Source organism: Vulpes lagopus, chromosome 5 (genome assembly GCF_018345385.1).
Source record: "Vulpes lagopus strain Blue_001 chromosome 5, ASM1834538v1, whole genome shotgun sequence".
Lineage (NCBI taxonomy): Eukaryota > Metazoa > Chordata > Mammalia > Carnivora > Canidae > Vulpes > Vulpes lagopus.
The window spans coordinates 94,970,077-94,993,778 of NC_054828.1; the positions used below are offsets into that span (position 1 = coordinate 94,970,077).

At 42.5% G+C, this 23,702-nt stretch overlaps 2 protein-coding genes across 3 annotated transcripts in view; one reads left to right on the top strand and one right to left on the bottom strand.

Moving 5' to 3' along the window:
• Nucleotides 1-23,673, bottom strand: part of POLR1A (RNA polymerase I subunit A) — a 71,881-nt gene extending 48,208 nt beyond the window's left edge. Inside the window, exons 1-12 of the mRNA XM_041755116.1 lie at nt 23,500-23,673; nt 20,641-20,845; nt 19,182-19,331; nt 16,170-16,277; nt 15,110-15,195; nt 14,886-14,989; nt 8,714-8,800; nt 7,471-7,576; nt 7,017-7,179; nt 3,782-3,952; nt 3,520-3,642; nt 1,006-1,236 (exon numbers count right to left, since the gene is read on the bottom strand). Coding sequence (XP_041611050.1) covers nt 1,006-1,236; nt 3,520-3,642; nt 3,782-3,952; nt 7,017-7,179; nt 7,471-7,576; nt 8,714-8,800; nt 14,886-14,989; nt 15,110-15,195; nt 16,170-16,277; nt 19,182-19,331; nt 20,641-20,845; nt 23,500-23,576 — 1,611 coding nt within the window. The 5' untranslated portion in view covers nt 23,577-23,673. The remainder of the gene's footprint in view (nt 1-1,005; nt 1,237-3,519; nt 3,643-3,781; nt 3,953-7,016; nt 7,180-7,470; nt 7,577-8,713; nt 8,801-14,885; nt 14,990-15,109; nt 15,196-16,169; nt 16,278-19,181; nt 19,332-20,640; nt 20,846-23,499) is intronic.
• Nucleotides 23,482-23,702, top strand: part of PTCD3 (pentatricopeptide repeat domain 3) — a 30,741-nt gene continuing 30,520 nt past the window's right edge. The window contains exon 1 of one of the 2 annotated variants that reach the window (XM_041755117.1): nt 23,482-23,583. The gene's annotated coding sequence lies outside the window, so the exon portion shown is untranslated. The remainder of the gene's footprint in view (nt 23,584-23,702) is intronic. The other variant, XM_041755118.1, reaches the window with a different exon arrangement.

Here is a 23,702-nt window from a genome sequence, read left to right on the forward strand (position 1 = left end):
TAAACCTGAATAAGAATCCATCTTATGGATTTTTTGAGATATCTTTTGAGTCTGGTCAAGGGTTTCTGCTGGTGAATAGAAAATAGGACTTGGCCCCAAGAAAGGGGAACCCAGAGACCACCTTCACCTATTTGACAGTCATCCTGGGCAAACCCAAACTAAGGTTTTGTTTTGTTTTGTTTTGTTTTAAACGTATACTTTTTGACATCTCAACAACTTCTGCCACTACTGCCTGGTTAGGGGTCACTTGTTATGCTCCCCCAAGTAGAAGTGGCTATTTTTAACAGGACACAAATGATGTCACCCACTGACTTCATGCCCCCCAGCTAATCAATCATGTATTCTTTCTGGTGGAGCCCAAGTAAGCCTTAGGAACCTTTAACACTGTACTATGGGCAGCCATGAGCAACTGTCAGAAAATGAAGCATCAGATGGAATCCAGGGGTTATCAGTTATTAGGGACATATCACACAGGACATTTCCTCCCTTAGAGCAGTTCTCAAACATTAGCATGTAGAGGAACCCTCTAAAGTGCTTGTTAAAATGCAGATTCCTGGGCCCCATCCCCAGAGATTCTAATCCCTTTTGTGGAGGTGGGGAGGAGAGGGTGAATGTGCATTTCTCGCCAGCTCTAGGGATGCTACTGCCTCTGCTGATCTGAGGACACTCTGAGTCACCCCGCTTAAGGACAGCAAATTCATTTGCTTCCGGACCACAACTGAGTTATTATTAGAGGGCATTTCTCGAGCCTTGGATGTGTGCCCAGCACTGTGCTGCATGACATGGGACAGCCAAATGAAGCTTTAATCGTGGTGTCAAGATCCTAGGAACTCCAGCTCCAGCTGGGGAGAGCAAGTAAGCACCGTGAAGCCCCTAAGTAATACGCACACATAGGGGGAGGCAGAACAGCTCCTAGATTCCTGTGTCAGCTACTCATGATTCGCAGTCACAAGGGAGTTGGATAGGGGCTGGCCAAGCCGCTGAGCAAATCTGCCCACAACTCACGATTTTTGTCCCCTGGGGCTTAGGTGCCCCCGTGGCTGGTGTCAGGAGCTGTTTGGCCACGGCCTCCCGCTGTGTCAGGTCGATAGCACTCAAAGCTGTGCGGCTGCCATCTTCATTGATGACCATGGAGGCTCCCGGGTGCACGTTGGGGCCATTGATGACTGCTTGCCTCAGTTCCTGAACATTCCAGGGGGTGACTGGCTGAGGATAGGTCAGTTTTGTGGCAAACACCTGGAAATGGAGTAGGTATGAAAATTCAGCATAGGCAGAAAAGATGGTACCAATTCAAAATCTGACTCAATAGGCTGTGTGACTTCTTCCCCAAGACAAGGAGATGCTTTGCCACAAAGGTCCTTTAGGGAGTAAGCAACCTCCTATCTTCTCCACAGAGGCATTTTTCTAGCCTTGAAGCCTTAAGGGAATAGATTGGGCCTCCCTTCCTAGCTGTCTGTCTGAAGAGAATAATCTGCGTGTTGTGGTTGATACATTAGAATTTTTTAACCCATTCTAAAATTTTATCATTTCCCCACACACTGATCAATTCGTAGTCCCCAAAGGGAATGTGGAATGGGACACTAGCTTGAGAGAAGTGCCAATACCTGCTCTTAAGTACCATACCAGAGCCCCCTCCACTTTAGCAGACATCACTAAGTGATCGTGGCCTTTGCCCTGAGCCCAGACATGGTATTGGAGCCTCTACCCAGCAGTTTTAGCTGCCACTAAATCAAGGTGGAGCTTGAGATGAAATGGATTTGGTCTCTTGATACATGAGAAAATGCAGTGTTCCACTTAACGCTAGACCTGCAATATACTCCAAGAAAAACGAGTTCCCTGGTTAAGTGAGTTTATAAGCTGCTGAATATCATAAACCCTCTGATGCTTCCAAATGCACTTAACTATATCAGAGCCTCTGAGGAGTCCTACATAAAGAACCTGGTTGGATTCTGTCCAGGTTCTTTATCTAGGTCTCTGCCTGGATGACACTGAGAAGGGCCTTATCTGCAACCCCAGCCAGCAGGCGCTCCCTTTCCCTATCACCTGTTCCACTTTTGTCAATGCACTGACCACTGCCTGGCAGAGTGTTTATGCTCCTAGGTATTTATTTATTCATCTTCACCACTGGAATGAAAGTTTCTCAGGGGACACTGTAGTCTGTCTGGTTCACTGCTAACCTCTAGCTTATTCCCCAAACTTATTTCAGCCCCTCTCCTCCACAGTGCTCTGTGGGAAGTGTGTGCCACAAGGGACCAAGAGACAGTCTCCATAGTCAGTTCCTCACAGCCATCCTGTAACACCACCCCATCCCCTCACCCCCTGGCCACCATGGCCCTGAGACCTGGAACAGGTCAGAGGTGGGCAGATGGATAACTTCAGAGTCTTCCTTAGGAGAAGGCATTATGAAATGAACCCAGAACCAAGAAAGGGAGGCTTGGTACCCCTGAAGGTAGAAAGAGGAAGCACTAAAGGTCTCTCTTAAAGCTGGGATGCTCTAAGGCATTGTGAGACCAAAGCCTATAGGGGTAGCCCATGTCTTCCGTCCAAAGAAAGCAACAAACAATAAATGGGCCCCTTCTCCCAGGGTCTCAGACTCAGGAAGGTCTCCACTGGGCTTCACAATGCCTTTCCCTGCCACCTGACCCAGCTTCTGGATGGAAAGACCTATGGTTCTAGGAGCTGGTGGGGACAGGACTTAGCCTTCTCTGACTCCTGTCTTCTCACCCGTGTGTCCTTGCCTAGGGAGCCAAGGGTGCCTAAGAGAGATGAGGCATTGAGCATGCAGGAGGCCATCAGAACACTTGAGCTCCGCTCATTACCAGCATTCCCCTGAGAGCAGCTGAGGGGGCAGTGTGCGAGGAACTGAGACTCTCCACAAAGGGAATTAAACCATCTTCATATTACTGACCTTATGGCCCATTAAGAAGGAAGCTGATTAAAGCGCTGCTAATGAGCAACACAGCTTGAATGGGTGGGGAAGTGAGAGGAGGCTGGCTCCCTGAGGAAACACTAATGGGTGGATGGGGCAAACCACTTACCCCGAAGGAACCGGGAGGATGGATGACATGCACACAGCCCTCTCTGCGGGGCTCTCTCCCCTTCCTGTGCTTGGCAACTATGGGCACACATTCCTGATTGCTAACGCCAGGCAAGTGCCTGGAGTGGAAGTCCCCTTTGGTATCTTCCTCATTTCTGTCATGAGATCAATTTGACTGGGAAGGTGTAGAGACTAGGCTCTGAGAGGCAGGGGGAAGACATAGATGTGGAGATGTGGAACACCCTTTGGATGGCTCCCTGGTTGCCCAGGACGTGGGTCTTCCTTGTTGGTGGGTGTATGGAGATTTGACAAGGAGTGAAAGCAACACCATTATACAGCCTCATGTCCCCTCCAAATAGCTTGTTCAGGAAGAAGCAGAAGCTGTCCTCACTCAAGCCACCACAGTCGGCTGCATACCTCCCCAGCCTTCAACATCCCCGCCAGCCACCTGACAGTAGCCAGTGAGGCCCCTCCACACATACCATGGGAATTCCAATCTCGTTGGTGTTAATGTACATGTCTGGGCAGATGACTGAGCGGGCGGCGTAGTCCACTCGCTTTCCCATCATGTGCTTTCGGAATAAACCATCCTTTTTCTCCAGGATCTTTAGGAGGGAAAAAGTCCACAGAAAGCAACATTAAAAAAAAAAGAAAAAGTCAAGTATACTTATTATTTGTTTCAATACATGTACATTTATTATTTAACCCCCTCAGCTAGCATTGGGGATCCAATGTACTCCTCACCTGTCTAATGCCAGGGTACTTCTCCATCATTAATTTGTCCATCTCACTATCAAACACAATATTGACGTGGCTCTGGAGACGAATCCAAATGTTGTAAAGTTTGTCTGTGAGGGACTGGCCTGGAAGCATGCTCAAAAAGGATCGGTCCAGAACAATCGAAGAGTCTTTTTCCTGGCAAGACATGACCAAGAAAACAGGCATGATGGAAAAATCTCAAAAAGGCCAAGCTGGGTTTTGCTTTTCTTTCTTACTCTCGCTCTGACAAATGATGAGCTCTGGAGTTTACCTTTATGTCTTTTGAACCCAACAGATCATCGGCAAAAGTGCTAATAAATCTTGTCAGTTTGTATCAACAAAACATCAGACCCAATGTAAAATGGGCCGTATACCCCAGCCTTTTTCTGATAATAAAATGCACTCAAGTTTATAAGCAAGTTTTTTTTTGTTTTTTTGTTTTTTTAAACCAACACAGAGTTGGTTTATCTCACAGTTTCTGTAAGTTAGGAATCTGGGTACAGTTCAACCAGGTTCTCTGCTTCAGAGTCTCTCCTGGGTTGCAATGAAGGAATCCACCAGAGCTAGTGTCTCATCCGAAGGTTCAACTGGGGAAGGATCCATCTCTAAGCTCACATGGTTGTTGGCGGGGTGCCACTCCCCAAATGCTGCTGGGCTGGGGACCTCAGTTCCTAGGAGGCTACTGGTCAGAAGCTACCTGCAATTATGTGCCTTGTGGGCTTCTCCAACATGGTAGCTTGTTTCACTGAAGTGTGTAAGTCAAAAAAGTAATGGAAGGGTCTGCTAGCAGCAGCTCCTGAAGTCCTTTACTATCTAATTCTTCAGGCCACCCTAGAAATTCTTCCCCCATCCATACTCTCCATGAAGTTCTATTATCCCACCAGATAACTGATTCTCACATGGATTTTCACCATTATTTATGGTTTCAAATAAACTTAATCCAAAGCACTTATGAGGGGATCCCTGGGTGGCTCAGTGGTTTAGCACCTGCCTTTGGCCCAGGTTGTGGTCCTGGAGTCCTGGGATCGAGTACCACATCAGGCTCCCTGCATGGGGCTTCTCCCTCTGCCTGTGTCTCTGCCTCTCTCTCTGTGTGTCTCTCATGAATAAATAAATAAAACCTTTAAAAAAAAAAAGCACTTATGAAAATACAAGTGGAATAATTTCCAAAAAGGAAAAATGTTCACCACACTATTCTCTACGTTATCAATTAAAATGTGGGTCCCCAGAGACGCCTGGGTGGCTCAATGGTTGAACGTCTGCCTCTGGCTCAGGGCATGATCCTGGAGTCCCAGGACTGAGTCCCACATCCTGGCTTCCTGCATGGAGCCTGTTTCTCCCTCTACCTAGGTCTTTGCCGCGCACACACACACACACACACACACTCTCTCTCTCTCTCTCTGTGTACATATATGTCTGTGTGTGTGTGTGTGTATGAATAAACACATAAAACCTTTTTTAAAATAAGTTAAATAAATAAAGATAGATAAAATATGAGCCCCCAACTTAAATATGTCAAGGGACTGGCTGAAATCCAAGCCTCACTGGAATATTTAACCAATTCTTTTTAATTTTTCTGCCCCTGGCTCTGCCTCCTTCTCTCCCTACCTGTCCAGGAAACAGGCTCTTAATCTGCCTTACAGCACCACCTACTGACACTGTCTGACCACCTGTCCCCTGGCTAAGTAAGACACGAGATAGATGGATGTCCCCCAGTGTGCAGAGTGAGTGAGCTGAGAGAAGAAACCTGTCAGCATGTTGGTAAAAGTATGAGGGGGGCAGTGTGAATATATAGTAAATAAAAGTGCCATGAAAACCACCAGTGTAGTGGGTTTGTCCTCAACCGTAAGAAATAGATGCGTCTTCTTTAGTTATAGGGAGAACAGATATATTTTCTGATCTAGCTAAGGGAGCCTCACAGGGAGAGATGATCACCTAGATGATGACAGGGGCCCTGTCAGCCTAACTCACTGTTTATGACATTACCTGGCTCAGGACTATATGATTACTCTTTTAATGAGACCCATGAGAGGGCTACCATAGGAATGGTATGTGGGGAGCTTATGGGGAAATAAATAAGAACATATCCTGTTAATCACAAAGAAAGAAGGCACTATGACTTCAGGTAGCAAGGACCTTAAGAATCAGAGAAGATATTGTTTATTTCTGCAGACACTTGTTTTTTTTTTATTTTTCCTTCCTTCCTTTCTTCTTTCCTTCCTTTCTTAACAAAGGGCAGCTCTATTTTCAAAGGGCATCAAAATAAAAGTTCTCAGCTCTGGTCAAGGGTCCTGGCTATCCTCTGGCCTTCCACCCAAACTGGACCAGGGCCTGCAGATGGCACATTTCTCTTAGACTGAAGGTTTCTGAAAGCACACCTACCCTGACAGATCAGAAAACTTAAGCAAGACCAAGGACAGTTCAGAGCTAAGTAGGAGTAACCCACAGCACATGTGTCCAGGCAGAGAGTGGCGCCACCTGGTGATGGGCCTGACACAGAAGAATTGTTGCCAGCAGCTGGAAGGGAGCCTGAGAGCCCTGTCCACTTAAGGCTGAGACTGCCCTTCTTGCTTCCATCCAGAGAGCATCTCAGAGCTGGGAAGGACCCCAGTCATCTCAGCAACTTTTCTGAGTGCCTGATTCATCTTTATGCCCACTGAAGACTTGGCTCACTGAAGTAGCTTGGAAAGTCGGCTGAAACAGGAAAACTGAATCCAGCTCTATCATTTACTGAGGGGGAAGCAGAAGCCTCAAGCATGATAGTCCTATTCTGGGAAATCCCTACAATTGACAATAATGCTCTCCTGAATCCAATGCTAGAAATCTTAATAAGCCAAAAAAAGAGCTGGATGGCTCAGGCTCTGGTACCATAACCCAAAAGGGACATTCTTAGAGCCCACAGGATGCAGACTCTTCTTTCTAGAGCTGCCAGTCACTGCCAATGAGGGCAGATGGCCCAGAACAACCTATATGTAAAATCTTACCATTAACCATACACATTTTACAGTGGAGATGGGCTCACGAAATTAAAGCAACTCAACAAAGAACATAGATCCTTCCATGCTCATATCATGCTTTCCCCCAACATTACTTAGGTTCCCTCAAATGATAGCTCATACACAACCAGCATCTCCCTGCACCGCCAGTGTTTTGCATCTGCACTGCAGGCATTAGAACTAAGCAGATATACTGATGACATCAGCTTCAAGGCAGCCCTGACCTCATCCTTGGCAGGTCCTGACACCTCACATGGCAGCTCCTGTTCTTGGGCCATCAATGCTAGAAGTTTCCGGATCAGAACCATGTCCTTCATGACAGCCTGCAAGTTCACTGTCTGGCCATTGGTAAACATCTGGTCCCCCAGTCGACTGACAGGGCGATACCTGTAGGGGGACACATGGAATCAGGGACTGTTTAGTGTGAGGAAAGAAGGATCATGTTCTTCAGCCTCTTGCTCATCCCTGGTATGAGCCACTCACAACCCACCACACTCAAAAACCAATAAATATTGCTACTACTGTCAGGACAAATATTCCCAACCACCTGCAACCTGGGTGTGGAACTGCTGTTTTACTTTTCAGGGTGCTAGGCCCTTCAAGCCTCTCCCAGAGGTCATTATTCTATTGTTCAATACACCTTTTCCAGGTGAAATAAACTCAATTAAAGGGCATTACCTTGAGGGTGGCACCACCAGGAAATCCAAAAAGAACACACTGGGATTGAATCTAGACTCCATGTCAACATCTTCTAGTCCAGAAAAAAGGTAATTCAGAAAGAATCCTGTATGTGAAATAAACCAAAATGATCATTTACATTTATGTGGTAGGGCAGGGATGAATGATCACAAAAATTCCACTGGGGGGGGGGACAGAATATGAGACAATATGTAAAGTAAAATCACATTTTCCTTTCTAAAAATAGTCTTTGCATGTTGAGAACCTGCGCAGAGGTGAGATGGTGGTTTAAGGATGGGTACCGCGCATGGCCCCCCTCTACTTATTAGCCCAAGGGCGAGATGGACAAGGATGGGGAATGAAAACCTCCCCTTGTTTCTCATCACTCTCCTGGACGATTAGACTTACACAAACACACACACAGAGCTTTTGTATCTATAAAAAATGTATCTGAAATATGGAAAAAAAAATAAAAAAAAATTTAGCCTTCTTAAAAATAAAACAAAACTCTCCATGTAGACACTACTAAGAAGAGATCGTTTTTGTGGCTCAAAGCTCTATTTTAAGTTTCTAGTGAACTTAAAAAAAAAAAAAGCTACAGAGAGAATGAATAGAAGTGGTAGGGCCTGCCACAGAAATGATCACACTAACTTGAGTGTTTTTCCGACATCACTTATCCCTTCAGCAACATTTTCATTTTTAAGTGCTTATCATTACACAGCAGCTGCATTCAGTGTTCCAGAACGAAAGCACTCTCAGAGGGTGGTGACATGAGGGCTTGAATATACTGCCTAGCTTTTGTTATACATGCAAGAGGAATGGAAGACTTTCCTTTTTGTAGGGAATTAAAACATGGAAATATCCTAATTTTAAAAAAAGACATGTTAGAGTTCATTTTTTGGGTCATAGGAGGAACTGCCTTAGAATTCTTTTCTAAAAAATTTATGAGTATTTAAAATAATGTGAGTTACACTGTACCTTCTGGAAAGATCTCAAACTATATTAAGCGAGGCCCACCCATAGCTGTCATTTAATGACCAGGTTTTGTTACAATAGTTGTCAAGTTCATGGTTCTTGCCTATTTCTTGACAATGTACTCAGAAGCTAGCCCCAAACCTATGAACTAAATTCGGGAGACATCTATAATTACCACAACTCTGAAAACATTAAATAATAAGGCAGGATAAATGAGTCCATTGATTGAAATGAGATTCATTTCGATTTATCTGGGTTGGTATAGCACCTTCGTTCTTCCAAAGCGCAGTAAGATGTTCTCGGGCAGTGGTGGGTGTTAGGTACCCTCGTTTTCCCAATTGAGTTTCCTCAATTCCTAGAGCCAGGAGGTGAAATCAAAGCACAATAAATCAATAATAGGCACTCCTTCTGTAATGGGATTTATCAATGCTTTCTCCCCACCCTGCCAAGCCTGCAATATGACCACAAAAATCAATCTCTAGAACAGCTTAGTCTCAGCTCTGGATTTATTTCCCCCTTAAACTAATTTCTAAAGTAAGGGAAACAATATAACTATTGCATAACACCAACAGAGCAAAAGAAAAATAAATCACACATCATTCCATTACCATTCTACATACTTTATATTCCAACCCTCTGGTTTATACAGTATCTAAAAAAACTATAACCTTCTTAAAAATATTTATTTTAGGGATACTAAGAGTGCCTGTGCGTACAGGGGATGGGAGGAGAGGGAAAGAGAAAGAATCCCAAAGACTCTCTGCAGAGTGTGGAGCCCAATGAGGGGCTCGATCTCACAACCCAGAGATCACCACCCAAGCCAAAACCAAAAGTCAGATGCTTAACCATCTATAACTGTAATCTTAAGTGTGGATTTATTCTGTACAGTGCGTTGCTCATTTAGTGAGCATTTCTTCATGTTGCCACATAACATTTTTAATGACTGCATGATAGTCCACTGAAAGAATGTTTCCTAGTGACCTAAACCATACTTTTATAGTATATGGACATCAGGGTGGATCCCAATTTTCTAAGTTACACTATGACGAAACAAAAAACAAACTTCATGCACATGAAGTGTTTATTATTGTATTAAAACTTTAATTATACACTAAAATAATACACTTTATTTTATCAGAAAGATACACAAAAGCAGAATTAGCGATAAAGAAGTACGAACATTTTTATGGGTAGAAGTATATTCAGTTTCCTTTTATAAGTATCATGCAAGGATGTGAGGAGGAGAATAATTTTGGTTTCTCAGATTAAGCAAGAGCACTCTGGCGCACTGCACTATCAGCTACACCAAGACTAAGTCAGAAAATCAAACTTGGGTTTGCCACTCAGGCAACCCTGCACCAGGTGCTCAGGGCTCTAGGTACTTAGATGATTAACGAAAAAAAGAATGTGATTCTGTAGTTTCAAAATTAACTAACTTCTGGGATAAACTCACTGAAATCAGGTATTACTCAATGTTCCCATGTTATGTACTTACCACAGAAACTCTGTCTTGTCTGCGTTCCTAGCATCTGACAGTGTTTGGCACACAGCAGATAATAAAGTCACTGGCTCAAAAATACATATTCACAACAACCTACAGTAACCTATTCTTACAGACCTCACCCTTTTATCTGAGAAAGAGAGTGAGCACGGTGGTGTGGGGGAGAAGAGAGAGAAGTAGACTCCTCTCTGGGCAGGGAGTGCAATATGGGGCTTGATCCCAGGACCCTGAGATCATGACCTGAGCTCAAGGCAGATGCTTAACCAACTGAGCCACCCAGGTGCCCCAGACCCCACCCACTCTTGCCTTTTTCTACACTTCTAAAATCCAGCTTCAAATTGCATCTGTGTTTCTTCAATTAAGTTTCTTTACCATCTGTAGAGGATTTGTCATCACAAGATTTTAGAGAGAAATATGAAACTTGGATAATAATTAATAGATGTACCACAATTTAGTCTATTATTGATTGGCACTTAAGTGACTTCCTATTTTAAACTATTTAAACAATACTATGTGGTGTGCTGTGGTCTGGGTATGTCTAATTCTTGGTCATAAAAGTGGAATTGCTAGGTCAAGGAGTATACACATTTAAAATTTTGATTCCTATAAAAGCAAAACATTTCAATTAGTGCAACTGAAGGAAGTATGGGTAAGCAATGAAAAGAGGCGTTGACCTTCAGGAATAACCACAGCATCAGAAAGCTATGTATATTCAGTGGGAAAACACAGATTCCATTAAGCTAAACAACAATTTGTGGGCATTTCTGAAAATGACTATTTGGACTTCCTCACCTACTAAAACATGTTTGAAGGGCTGAGGAAGATCAGTTGAATCTAGCAATCCTCCCCAGCTCCCATCCCAGTAGCTCCCCATACATGAAGTGCCCCACTGCAGTTTCATCACAATGAAGGCAGACTCGAGTTGTTTGATCACAGGATTTTAAAGTCAGGAGAAATGTGTAGGAAGCCACTACCTCGCATGGGCTACACCATCCTTAACAAGACAGTTGTACAACCTACAAAAATGAATTCTCCCTAGATAGGGTTTCAGAACATCCCTAATGTGGGTTTCATTTCAGCTTTAAGAGCTGCTACATGACAAAGGGGTCAGTTGGGAGGTCACACAACTTGGGGAAGACTGGATCACAGTGGAGAGTGTCTTGGCTATAAGGATCCTCATTTTGTTTCTTTTTCAAGATTGTATTTACTTATTTGAGAGAAAGACCACAAGCAGATGGGAGGGGTAGAGGAGAGGGAGAAGCAGACTCCCTGCTGAGCAGGAAGCCCGATGTGGGACTCAATCCCAAGACTCCAGAATCATGACCTGTGCTGAAAGCAGATGCAGCCACCCACACTCCTAATTTTAAAATGCTAATGTGCATTGTGGGGCTTGAGGGCACTCTGGAGCACACAGAGAATTTCACAAACTTATGGTGTTCCTCGTGGGATCACTAGTATGTAGCAACCATAGAGGCACAGGCCTCACTGCTAGGCTCCCTTTGGCCAGGAACATGGCCAGCCCTTGTTCAGAACACTCATCTATTCCCATGTCACCTGCTCCCTGAAGTTACTGACTTTTGTCACCTGCAGCCTCTTCTGACAGCAGAGGCCACATGGTCTCCACCTTGGTTCTGTACTCAGCCACAGGCGTGATTGTTGGCTTGAGGTTGAGTGCCCAACAAATAAATGTTTGCTAAATACTAAAATCCCAATCCTGGAACCGCTGAAGACTACAGTCATCTTGTTCCAAATCCACAGAATTTTGGGTGGCACTATCATACTCTCATAGCTGCAGTGAAAGATTTTAGAAGAATGCATTTGGCAAAGGCACTGGAAGGCTACTTAACTGCTAGACATTTGCCCCAAAGAAATAGTTTATCTTTTAGAATTCTGACCATCTTTGTTCTCAATCTATGAACATTTTCTAAGGTGTACTAGGGGCCAGAATAGCAATTCTCAACCTGAAAAATTGTTTTAGGCGCTATTTATAGGTAAGTGTAGAAAAATCCACCTTTGTGGTTAACTGTTAACAATTAAAATTAAATAGGCTTTCTAAATGCAATGCGTTATCCACAATTAGATCCTGGAACATAAAAAGGACATCACTGGAAAAACCGGGGAAATTCAAATAAAGTCTGTAGTTCAGTTAATAGCAGCAGGGTAAGTTAATTTCTTAGTTTGGACAAATTCACTAGGGTAATGAAATATTACATTAGGAAACACTGAATAAAGAGTACATGGGAACTCTCTGTACTATCTTTGCAACTCTTCTATAAGCCTAGAATTAGTCTAAAATAAAAGGTCTGAAAGTCTGTGTTCCCTCCAGTTTCATGTGTTAAAATCCTACCCACCACGTGATGCTATTAGAGATGGGGTCTTTGGGAGGTGATTTGGTCATGAGACCAGAACTCTTAAGATCAGGACTGGTGCCCTTATGAAAAGACTCCAGGAACTCCTGGGTGGCTCAGCGGTTAAGCGCATCTGCCTTCAGCTCAGGGCGTGATCCTGGAGTTCTGGGATCAAGTCCCACATTGGGCTCCCTGCATGGAACCTGCTTCTCCCTCTGCCTATGTCTCTGCGCCCCGCCCCCATGAATAAATTTTAAAAAAAATCTCTAAAAAAAATAAAAATAAAAAGACTCTAGAAAGTTCCCTTGTCCCTTTCTGCCACATGAGGCTATAGGGAGAAGACAACTGTCAATGAGGAAGCAGAGCCTCACCAGACACCAAATTTGTCAGCACCGAAGTCCTAGCCTCAAGAACTGTGAAAAATAAATGTTTGTCATTTAGATGTCACCCACTCCATGATATTTTTGTTATGGCACCCAAATAGATTAAGTTATTTACTCCAGGCTTTGTCAAGGTCCTCAATGTAATAGATTATGCTTTGCTAGGAACAGAACTTATTTCCCTGTCTATTCCACATTTTCAAGCTCTTGAATAAGGTTTAGTAACAATACACTAAAGACCTTCACTCATGAAATCTCAACTCTGGGCAAGAAGTTTTGTTATTGCCAGTATACAGAGTTGGAAACAAAACTCCAATGACCTTCCCCTAAGCTACTCAGAATAAACAACAGAGTGAGGGGTCAGTCACAGATATATAATATGGAAAAGTTATATTTCCATGCTAGCACACTGACTGCACCATGTATATACTATACGTGTCAGGCACCGGCGTCAGTATTTAAAATGGAATATCTTAACTTTCACTTCAAAAAGAAAAAAAAATATGTTTAAACAATTGTATAACTACAAAAATAAAAAAGCAAAAGACATACAGATGGCCAACAGTCACATGAAAAGATACTCAACATCACACATCAAGGAAATGCATATTAAAACCAAAATGAGATATCACTTTATGCCTGTCAGAATGGCTAGAATCAAAAAGACAAGAAATAACAAGTGTTGGCAAGGATGTAAAGGAAAAAAACCTTTCTACACTGTTCGTGGGGATATAAATGATTGTAGTCACTGTGGTAAACAGCATGGAGGTTCCTTAAGAAATTAATAAAAATACCATATGACCTAATAATTCTACTACTGGGTATTTAGCCAAAGGAAATAGAAACACTAACTTGAAAAGATATACACACTCCTACTATGATTACATCATTATTTATAATAGCCAAGATAGGAAAGCAACAAGTGTCCACCAACAGATGAATAGATAGGGGATCCCTGGGTGGCTCAGCGGTTTAGTGCCTGCCTTCGGCCCAGGGCATGATCCTGGAGTCCTGGGATCGAGTCCCTGCATCAGGCTCCCTGCATGGAGCCTACTTCTCCCTCTGCCTGTGTCTCTGCCTCTCTCTCTCTCTGTGTGTCTCTCATGAATAAATAAATAAAATCTTAAAAAAAAAATGAATAGATAAGATGCAAGAAATATATATGATAGATATAGAAATATATCATATGTATATACGATAGAATATCATGCAGCCATAAAAAGGATGAGATTGAGTCATTTGCAACAACATGGATGGACCCAGAGATTATTATGCTAAGTGAAATAAGTCAGACTGAAAAAGACAAATACCATACGATGCCATTCATAAGCGGAACCTAAAAAAGACATGAATAAACAAAAAGTGCAATCAAAACTATGGATACAGAGAACTGATGGTTGCCAGAGGAGAAGAAAGAGGGAGTTGAGAAAAATGGGTGAAGGAGATATAGGCTTCCAGGTAAGGAATGAGTAAGTTTACAGGAATAAAAGGCATAGCATAGGGAATATGGTCAATGATATCATAATAGGATTGTATTGTGACAGATGGGAGCTACACTTGTGGTGAGCAGAGCATAATATATAAACGTATCAAAGCACCATGTGGTACAGCTGAAACTAATGTAACGTTGTGTGTCAACTATGATAAAATAAAAAATTTTAAATAATAAATTTGAAAGTAGAAGTACTAAGTCTATCAAATTTTTTCCCAAGTACCCCAGTGGCAGAGCAGAACTGACTTCAGGAATCTGAGTGGACAGCCAAGAGCAGCCTGTGGGAGGTGCTGATGTTCTCTGAATGTTCAGTGTTTTCCTTTAAAACTCACCTACCATTTTATACTTCACCTCAAAATAAATCCACACTCATCTGATAATAAAATGGTTCTAAGTATATACCAAGTAGATTCTTAATTTATTCTTCAAAAATCTTCCAGAAAAATTACTGCCTGAGGCAAGATGTATCTCATTCAGCCCACTAGCACTCTCATAAGGTAGCTCAGCTCATCAGTTCTACGTGAGAGGCCAGGGCCACACACTCAAACAGGGTCCCCTCTGACCATCAGAGGCTTGGACCCTGCCCCACTGCTGGCCCACCACAAACACAGAGGTGCGACAGGTGATTAACGAGCAGGTATTCCCAAGGTTCAAGACATATCTGTTGGCCACATATGTGAAACGTGGCCAGAGACCACCCAGGGGCCCAACCTGCTTACCTAGAGGCTCTGTGTCCTTCTGGTCAGCCTTCTTGTGCACCATGGCTGGATATGTGACTGTCAGCTTGCTATTGTGCTCCTTTCGGACAACTGACCGCCCAGTTCTATATATGAGAACAATTGTGACTGAGGACAAAAAAACTTCCACAAGACATTGAGTAACAGCCATGAGTGACTGGACAGCGGCTTCTGGGGAAAGGGAAAGGCAAGGGCCTGATACTCACTTGCAGTGGGGACACCGCTTGGCAGTCATATGTGCCTTCCAGAAGTAAGCAATGAGCTTGCTCCTGCTATCACAAACATTTTTCACCTGTTGAGAAAAAGCAAAGAATCTTGCAGGACCATTTGAAGAACCCTTGTACATGTTCCATTTTATAGTTTTTACCTTTAAAAACAAAACAAAACACAAAGGAGCCCTCCTCTTCCTTAAACATTCTTCACAGAACCCTAATATAGCCAAATTCTGCCAATTAGTGACTTCTTTAAGCTTAAACATGGGAATAAGAGGAACTACCTCACCAAGCTGTTACTAAGAGCTCATGAGTGCAGTGGGACGGGGCGCTTAGAATATAGTAAGTCCTCAATCAATAAACGCTAGTTAATGTAAAACAAATCTTTCCCTATGCAGCTAGTATGTCCTCCCTGCTATCTCCCTTGGATGGCCTTCAGGGTCCTAAGAAAGGCACATCCACAGTGAAGCTACTCAAATGGGTCTGAGCCTGGCTGCAAATGAAACATTCCTGGGAGCTTCTGTAACTTCCATCGGACTCTACCGCCAGACCCATTAACTCAGAATCTTGGGTATGAAACTTGGGCATAAGGTGAATTCAATTTTAAGATTAATACTTGAAAGATTAGTACAGGTTGATTAGCTATGCTATTCGTTCATCCACTGGACAAATACACAGGTGCTGTGGGGGTGGGGAAGCTAAGGAGGTAACAATGGTTTACAGCATTGGAGAGAAACAGAGGAAAAGGACCCAGATACCAATCTCAAAGTGAGACAGTATACCTCAACCTTGCTGGACGCTGTACCTGCACCACTTAATTTCCTCTATTCCTCTCATCAGTCCTGTAGGCCCCCATTAAAGAAGAGGACACAGAGACTCAGGGACAGCATGTAACTTGTGATGTCACAGGCCTCTAAGAGGCAGAACTGAGATTCAAAGCCAGGTTTGCCTTAGGGAAGCCGAAGGGTATACAGAAATGACAGCATACAGGGATCCGTGATAACTGCACTAAAAACCAAGTGGTACAGGAAAAGAGAGATACAAGATAACTCACATGTGCACCGTGGGGTCCCAACAGATTATTCTGTACTATTTTGGCTGTATATTGTTCTAACTCTTCCTGAATTTTGAAGGCAGTAGGATCAGCATTTTCTTCCAGAAACTGAAAAACAAAGAAAAAAACCATACTACCAAAGTAAAGCAAGCATATGATTGGCAGCATCATATGGGCCAGCCCCTCCCAGGGTGGGAGAATTTAGTTCAAGAGAAGTGAGGCAACACCACTGTTAAAAAACAAAAAACAAAACCAAATATCTTGTTTCCAACAATGGTGAGCTACATTATTCAGACCAAACCTAACACTAAAAATAACTAAGATAGGATACAATACTAAAAAATATTTAAAGCTCTGAAGAGCTGACAGGACAATGAGGAATAGGCAGACTGAAGAGTAGCCAAGCAGCTAAGAGGTCAAATGGCACGAGGGCCGTGTTGGCTCTGATACAGGGCTGAGGCACAGCATAGCTCCGGAGTGACCTGAGGTGCAGTTACGTCCCCCTGCAGGAGGCACTGACCAACTTCCATGATGCTCCCTGGAGCTGCACAACACAGCAGTCCTGACCTTGGGTGCGTTTTCCAACTGATTCATTTTGAACTTTGAACTTTTCATTTTTGAAGACCTCAAATGATAAAGAGGACAGAAATCAGGGTCTAGAGTCAGTTCCAGGACAGAACTCTACTCTCCCAACCCACAAACACAGGAAGCTGGGAACACAAAGGGTTACACTCTTAGGAACCAGACTGGGCCTGACAGACTGCAGCCTGGATTCCAAATGGCTGGGCAGTCTAGGGAGCCCTCAGCTTTGAACCAGGCCTACAATGATCCAAGGTCACCATGCACGTGGCAGAAAAAATAGGAATCCTCTCTGAAGGAAGGCAATATTATCCCAGGCCTCCAATTAGTCCTAACAAGAACTTTCTAAGTACAATGATTTAAAAAACCCCAAAACACTGGTCAAAAATAAACATGAGGACAGGGGAAAGAGACAGGGTTTCTGGGGTCTTGGACAATCTCTTGACAACGAAGGTGACTATATGGGTGATGGTTACGTTTTAACTATTTGTTAAACTATGTTATTAAGGCACTTCTGTGTATGAATTTTACAAAATAATTTTTTTAAAAGATTTATTTATTTATTCATGATAGACATAGAGAGAGAGAGAGAGGCAGACACAGGAGGAGGGAGAAGCAGGCTCCATGCTGGGAGCCCAACGTGGGACTCGGTCCTGGGACTCCAGAATCGCTCCCCGGGCCAAAGGCAGGTGCTAAACCACTGAGCCACCCAGGGATCCCACAAAATAAATTTTTTAAGGTAGTAATAAGTATCATGAATAATTTTACACCAACAAATCTGAAACAAGTATCTAGAAAACCATAATTTACTCTGAGTAAAGTTTTAAGATTCTTCTTACTCTCTCAGACAAATTTGGCTTTGGGTTAATTTTTTGGCTCTAGTCTCTGGAATCACATGTGCTTATATGTGCACATGCATATGCACACACACACTATACACTAGACCAAATTTCTGATTCCAGTCCAAAGCCATAGGATTAACTCTAGGTCTTTTCTTTTTCATGTATTTCTAACTCCGTTCTCTAATAGTGTGAGATCTGGCCTGCCTTATCCTTAAAATATGTACTTATTGGATCAATCCCCCTCCCTGTCTGCAACCCCTCTCCCATCACACTGCTGCCACCCCTCCCACGCATGGATCCCTCTCACTCAACTTGGGGTCACACTCCTTTCTAGGCAACCCTCCTTGTGGAACCCCTCCTCATCCCATTTGGGCACCCACATCCCTCACTGAGCCATCTAGCATGAGTACTTTCTCACTTGACTTGGGCACTCACACCCTATGCTGAGCTCATATCCCTAAATGTATATCTTCCTCACCCTATGTGAGCTCTGACATTCCATGTTGGGCTGCCCACATATACAGGGATGTTCTCCTCTTGCATGCTTTTCCTATCTTGTTTGGGCTCTGACAACTCACCTAAGGCCACACCTCTATGTAAAATCCTATGTGCTCTGCTGACCTAATGTCTTTAAAACTAAATTATTGAGGAATGGGAAGTCGAAAGGAAAGGTGAAAGTTCCCCTTGGGGCAAGAAATAAGACAAGGATGTTTGCTACCTCTTCAACACAGTAATGTAGATCCTAGCCACCAAAATAAGGTAAGAAAAAGAAACAAAACATAGCTGGAAAGAAACAAAACTGCCATTATTCACAGATGGTAAGATTGTGTTGAAAACAATCTATAGGTAAAGCATTAGAATTAATGATATAAAAAAAGAATTAATGATATACTTTTGCTGGGTTGTTTCATACAAAAATCAATACACAAAAATGAGTTATATTTCAATTTACAAATAGAAAATGGGTTTTACATAAGATACTTAATAACAACACCAGAATACCTGAAGGAATTTTGTATCGCAAAAAGAAAAATGTCTCTATGATAGACTTGGTGGTCTCCATCTTATCCAAGTAACAAATTCAGCCTTACCAATAACATAACAACTTGGCATCAAGTGCCTCCTGAAATGATACAGTAAAATGTATTTCACATGGTGTAGGTTGTATTCTTACCAAAATGTGAATCTAGTGAGGAAACAATCAGACAAATCCAGAATGTGAGAAGCCCTACAAGATAAATAGCTTTGAGTCTTCAAAAAAGTCAGTACCATGAAAAGCAATTTTCTGCACTGAAACAGATCGAAGAAATATAACAATCCAAAGCAATGCACAAGGCTCCACTGGCTCCTAGATCCAGAAAAAAGAAAACCTCATTGATAGGTAAAATGGTATTTCAATTATTTTATTAGCATGTCTTTAATTTTCTTATTGCTTCATGTTTTCACACCTACCTATTGGTACCTAGTTGTAAGATGTAAAGATCAAACATTCTGGTGACTATTAGGATGACAAATCTAGGGATAACATACAAACACAGGTCTATTCCTGCTTTGGCTCCCCTGATTGCCATGACAACCACCACCCACCTACCCTATTCAGGATTCTCTCGAGCTCGTAGACAGCTTGTAGGGCCCCCACTTCCAGAACTCGCAGCTGGCAGACTAAGAGGTGAATCACAGCCCGGGGGCAGGTCAGCATGTGACAGTTTAAACAGGAACCCCGGAGCAGTAGGTAGAGTTTCTAAAGAGAGGGAATAAAAAGAAGCAGGAAAATTAGAAAGAGACATAATAGTCAAGGTAATTTTCAATGTATTTAAGTTTTTTATGTAGCCAGTTTATTCCTTGAAGAATTCCATTTCCAGGGCACCTGGGTGGTTCAGTGGCTCAGGTCACGATCTCCTGGTAATGGGATCTCAGGGTCATGCGATCGAGCCCATGCAGGGTTCTGTGCTAGGCAGGAAGCCTGCTCTTCCTCTGCCCCTCCCCTGGCTCGCATGCCTGCACTCTAAATAAATAAAACCTGAAAAAAAAAAAAGACCACTTCCTGATATACCTTAAAGCCTCTGTGACCCTATGAACTAGATAAATACTATTCTATTTTTTTTATCGTTTCATTTTAAGCCTTTAAAAGTTGAAATTTACTTTGGGTCTGAGATAGGGAACTACTTTCATTTTATTTGACTAAGTACCAGATACTCATTTTAGTATTTAAATATTTAACTTACAACATTTAATATTTAAGAAGCGCCTGGCTGGCTCAGTCAGTGGAGCACGCAATTCTTGATCTGGGGGTTATGAGTTCCAGCCCCTTGTTTGATATAGAGATTAAGATTACTCAAAAATAAAATCCTTAAATCAATAAGTGAGGTATTTAATATATTTAATATATGTAGTATTTAAATAAATGCCAAACTTAAGCTTAGTTAAATATTTAGTAGTTAACTCAATACTGATTTAACTAAAACTGTTTCCTGAATACGATTAACAGACAAAAATCACAAACACTGTCGTCTGTGGAGTTTAAAACAGATCCTGGAGGCTAGGTTAACTGACATAAAAAGCTGAAAATACACAAGTAGACTCTAGACAGGATCCTCATTCTTAGTTCACTGTCTGGCCTTCTGGGCTTTGCTCCTCTTGCAACCAAGTAAAAGCCCACAAATCCACTAGAAGACCTTATGGAGGTTTGGAGAACTCCAAAAGTCCTATTGTCAAGGAGGCTTTACTTAGATTTCTAAAGGGCATGAAGTCCCTGAAACCTAAAGCATAGGGGATGAATTCGAATGCTTTTTTCCTTCTACATGTACAGAACCAAGCTGTGGCTTTTCTTAACTGGAATCAAATTGAAATTCATTTAGCTAAGGCTGTAGCCCAAGTTGAATTTCCTGGATTTGGCTCTCAAGATTTTAAATCTTATGGTAAAGAGCACTTTAACTCCATGTCTAGAGCTAACTTCCTTGGACACCTCCTGAGGCCAGGGATGGCCTCACAAATCCCACCAGCAACCCTGAAATACACACACACACAGTGCAGTCCAGGGCAGAACGTACATCAAAGAGGAGAGGGTTGTACACCGTGAGTGGAAGCTCAATGTGGCCCAGGTGGCCAGAGCAGTTGTTGAAGTCTTGAACGCAGGTGGAGCACACCTCTTTGGAATCTGCAGGGCCCAAAGCTAAATCGTACAGGCCATTCGCTGATGGGTTCCCCAGGCTGTCCAGGTAACGAGGATTCGTAATGGACTTAACACTTAATTTCCTAAGGAGATAAAAAAGAGACCAAGGGAAAACTAAGGTTACCCAACTTCCAGGATGTTTCTTCTTTGGTGCTTCGTAAATGATGATTTCATGTTTGTTTCCTCAGCCATGCTGACTGCTTCAGGGTATAGAATCTGTGTATGCCTTGCTAACCACTACAGCTCAACACTTAGCACAGCGCCTGCACACAATAGCTGCTCAAAAAGTATGTGCTTAACAGATTAAGAGTGGTAAAATATGTAAAAAACAGATTTAGTACAAATCTTGCACTCAATACAATGGAGACTGTGTACAAATAGTTAAGTACCTACCACACACTAAACGCTTTACAAGCAGCATTTAGTCTGCCTTTAACCCTCTGAGAGGTATCACGATACGTATTTTTCCAAGGAGGAAACGCATCTAACGCTTCAGAATAGTTAGATGATTTTTAATCCAGGTAACACAGCCAGGATGGGGGGAGGACAGAGGCAGGATATGGACCACACTTAACTCCAAGGCCCACATAGTTCAATAGAGAGAAGATAATTCAATAACCCCTGTATGCAGAAGCAGTAAATTGAAGTCAAATACAAACACGCAAAACTTTGAGAAGTATAACCCGTTTTACTAAAAGTTTCATCACAGTATTTCATGTTTGGTTTAAAGGGGGCTCACATAGGACACCTAACTACTTTTACTAAAGTACATTCATGCAAATTTTGCTTTTTAAGCTTTTTTAAACTTTGAAAATAAAGACAATTATCCGAATCTCACAACCTAGGAGAAACCACTGTTAACATTCAGTTAATATATATATTATATATATGTGTAAATACATCTTGATGTATTTTTAGAAACATAACTGGGATCAGGGATCCCTGGGTGGTGCAGTGGTTTAGCGCCTGCCTTTGGCCCAGGGCGCGATCCTGGAGACCCAGGATCGAATCCCCCGTCGGGCTCCTGGTGCATGGAGCCTGCTTCTCTCTCTGCCTGTGTCTCTGCCTCTCTCTCTCTGTGTGTGACTATCATAAATAAATAAAAATAAAAAAAAAATAACTGGGATCATTTGGTATTTCTAGCACTGTGTCCATTTTCATTTAGTATTAAATTAGTATTTTTATGTCACTAAAATTCTTTGCAAACATAATTTAAGAGTTGTAAAATCTTTCATTGAACGTGCAATTAATAGTTCATTTAACCAGACTATTATAAGTAATAATTTTATATGTTAGCTTATGAAACCTATCTGCATGAAGATTTTTGCACAGAATACTTCAAATTATGTCCTAAAAATATAATTATTTCCTCAGTGGAGTAGAATCCCTGAATCAAAGAGTGCAAATTGTTTGAAAGTCCTGATATATTCTGCTACCTTGCATTCTAGAAAAGGTAGGCTAAGAATAGATTGTCTTCACCAGGACTGAACCTAAGCACCTGAAAATCTTTCCGGAGCTCCTGGCTGGCTCAGTTAGTACAGCATGGGTTCCTGATCTCAGGGTCTTGAGTTCAAGCCCCATGTTGGGCATGAAATCTACTTTAAAAAAATTCTTTTTAAAGAAAAAAAAAAAAAAAACCTTTCCAAATTTCGAATGGAAAAATGCTACTCCACTGTCACGTTAATTCATTTTTTATTATGATCTTTCTTTCAAGTTTAGTCCTTTGAGTTGAAATCCTAATGTCCTCATTATTGTGCTACATAAGTTCTTCACACACGAGATCATTAATCTTTTATTATAACGGTGGCAAGTATTTCTCCCAGTTTATAATTTTCCTTTTGTTATTTTTCATGTGAAGGGTTTAGAAATTCTGTAACACGGGACTCCTGGATGGCTCAGTGGTTGAGAGTCTGCCTTTGGCTCGGGTCGTGATCCGGGGGTCCTGGGATCCAGTCCCACATCAGGCTCCCTGTGGGGAGCCTGCTTCTTCCTCTGCCTGTGTCTCTGCCTCTCTGTGTCTCTCATGGATAAAGAAAATCTTAAAAAAAATTTTTTTTATAAGAGCTTCGTTGAGATATAGCTCACATACTACACAATTCATCCTTTTAAAGTGTACACTCCATGGTTTTCAGCATATCTAGAGTTGCACAATCATCATCAATCTATTCAGAATACTTTCAGCCCAGGAAGAGAAACCCTGTACCCGTTACATGTCATTCTCTTTGCCACAGAAGTAAAAGAGCCTGAAAACAGTAAGGTCCTACGAATAAAGTTCTGAGGATGTGGTCAAGACTGCCAAATGCTATGATGATCAAAATGAGGACTTAGGAGAGTCTCCTTGATTTAGTAAGTAGGCAGAGAATATAGAGGGTCCTAGCAAAAAGAAGTTGTCGCTTTCAGAGTCTTGAAGGATAACCATTTTGACTAAATATGTGTTTTAACTACATCAGGGACGTTACAACGCCACAAACGCTGGTTAATTACCAAAGAAATCGATGAACCCTAACGCTGCAACCTAGGAACCTCCTTCTCCCCAGTGCAACCTCTAACCTGGCACCAAAGGGTCCTAGGCAGGGCACGCCGACTCAAGACGTTCCTGGAACTACGGGTCCCAAGAGGCAACGCGCCCGACCATCAGCGACTCAGAGGATAAACTGAGCGCAAGACCTTTCGGGAACAGTAGTTTACGGCGCCGCCTGAACAGACCGACTCAGCATGCTTCCCACCAACTCCTTACTTGAGTTCCTCGGCCGAATACATCCCGAAGGAAATGCCCTGCAGCCTCCGCCAGGGCATGTTCTTTGAGCCCAACATCTTACAGGTAGGTTTCGAGTTCTGACACCCAGAGAGAGGTTCTAATCAGCACCGGCAGCTTAACTCAAATTCAAGCACGCAGCCACCATGTGATTTATAATGCGCTTGCGCGCGAGAAAAGCTCGC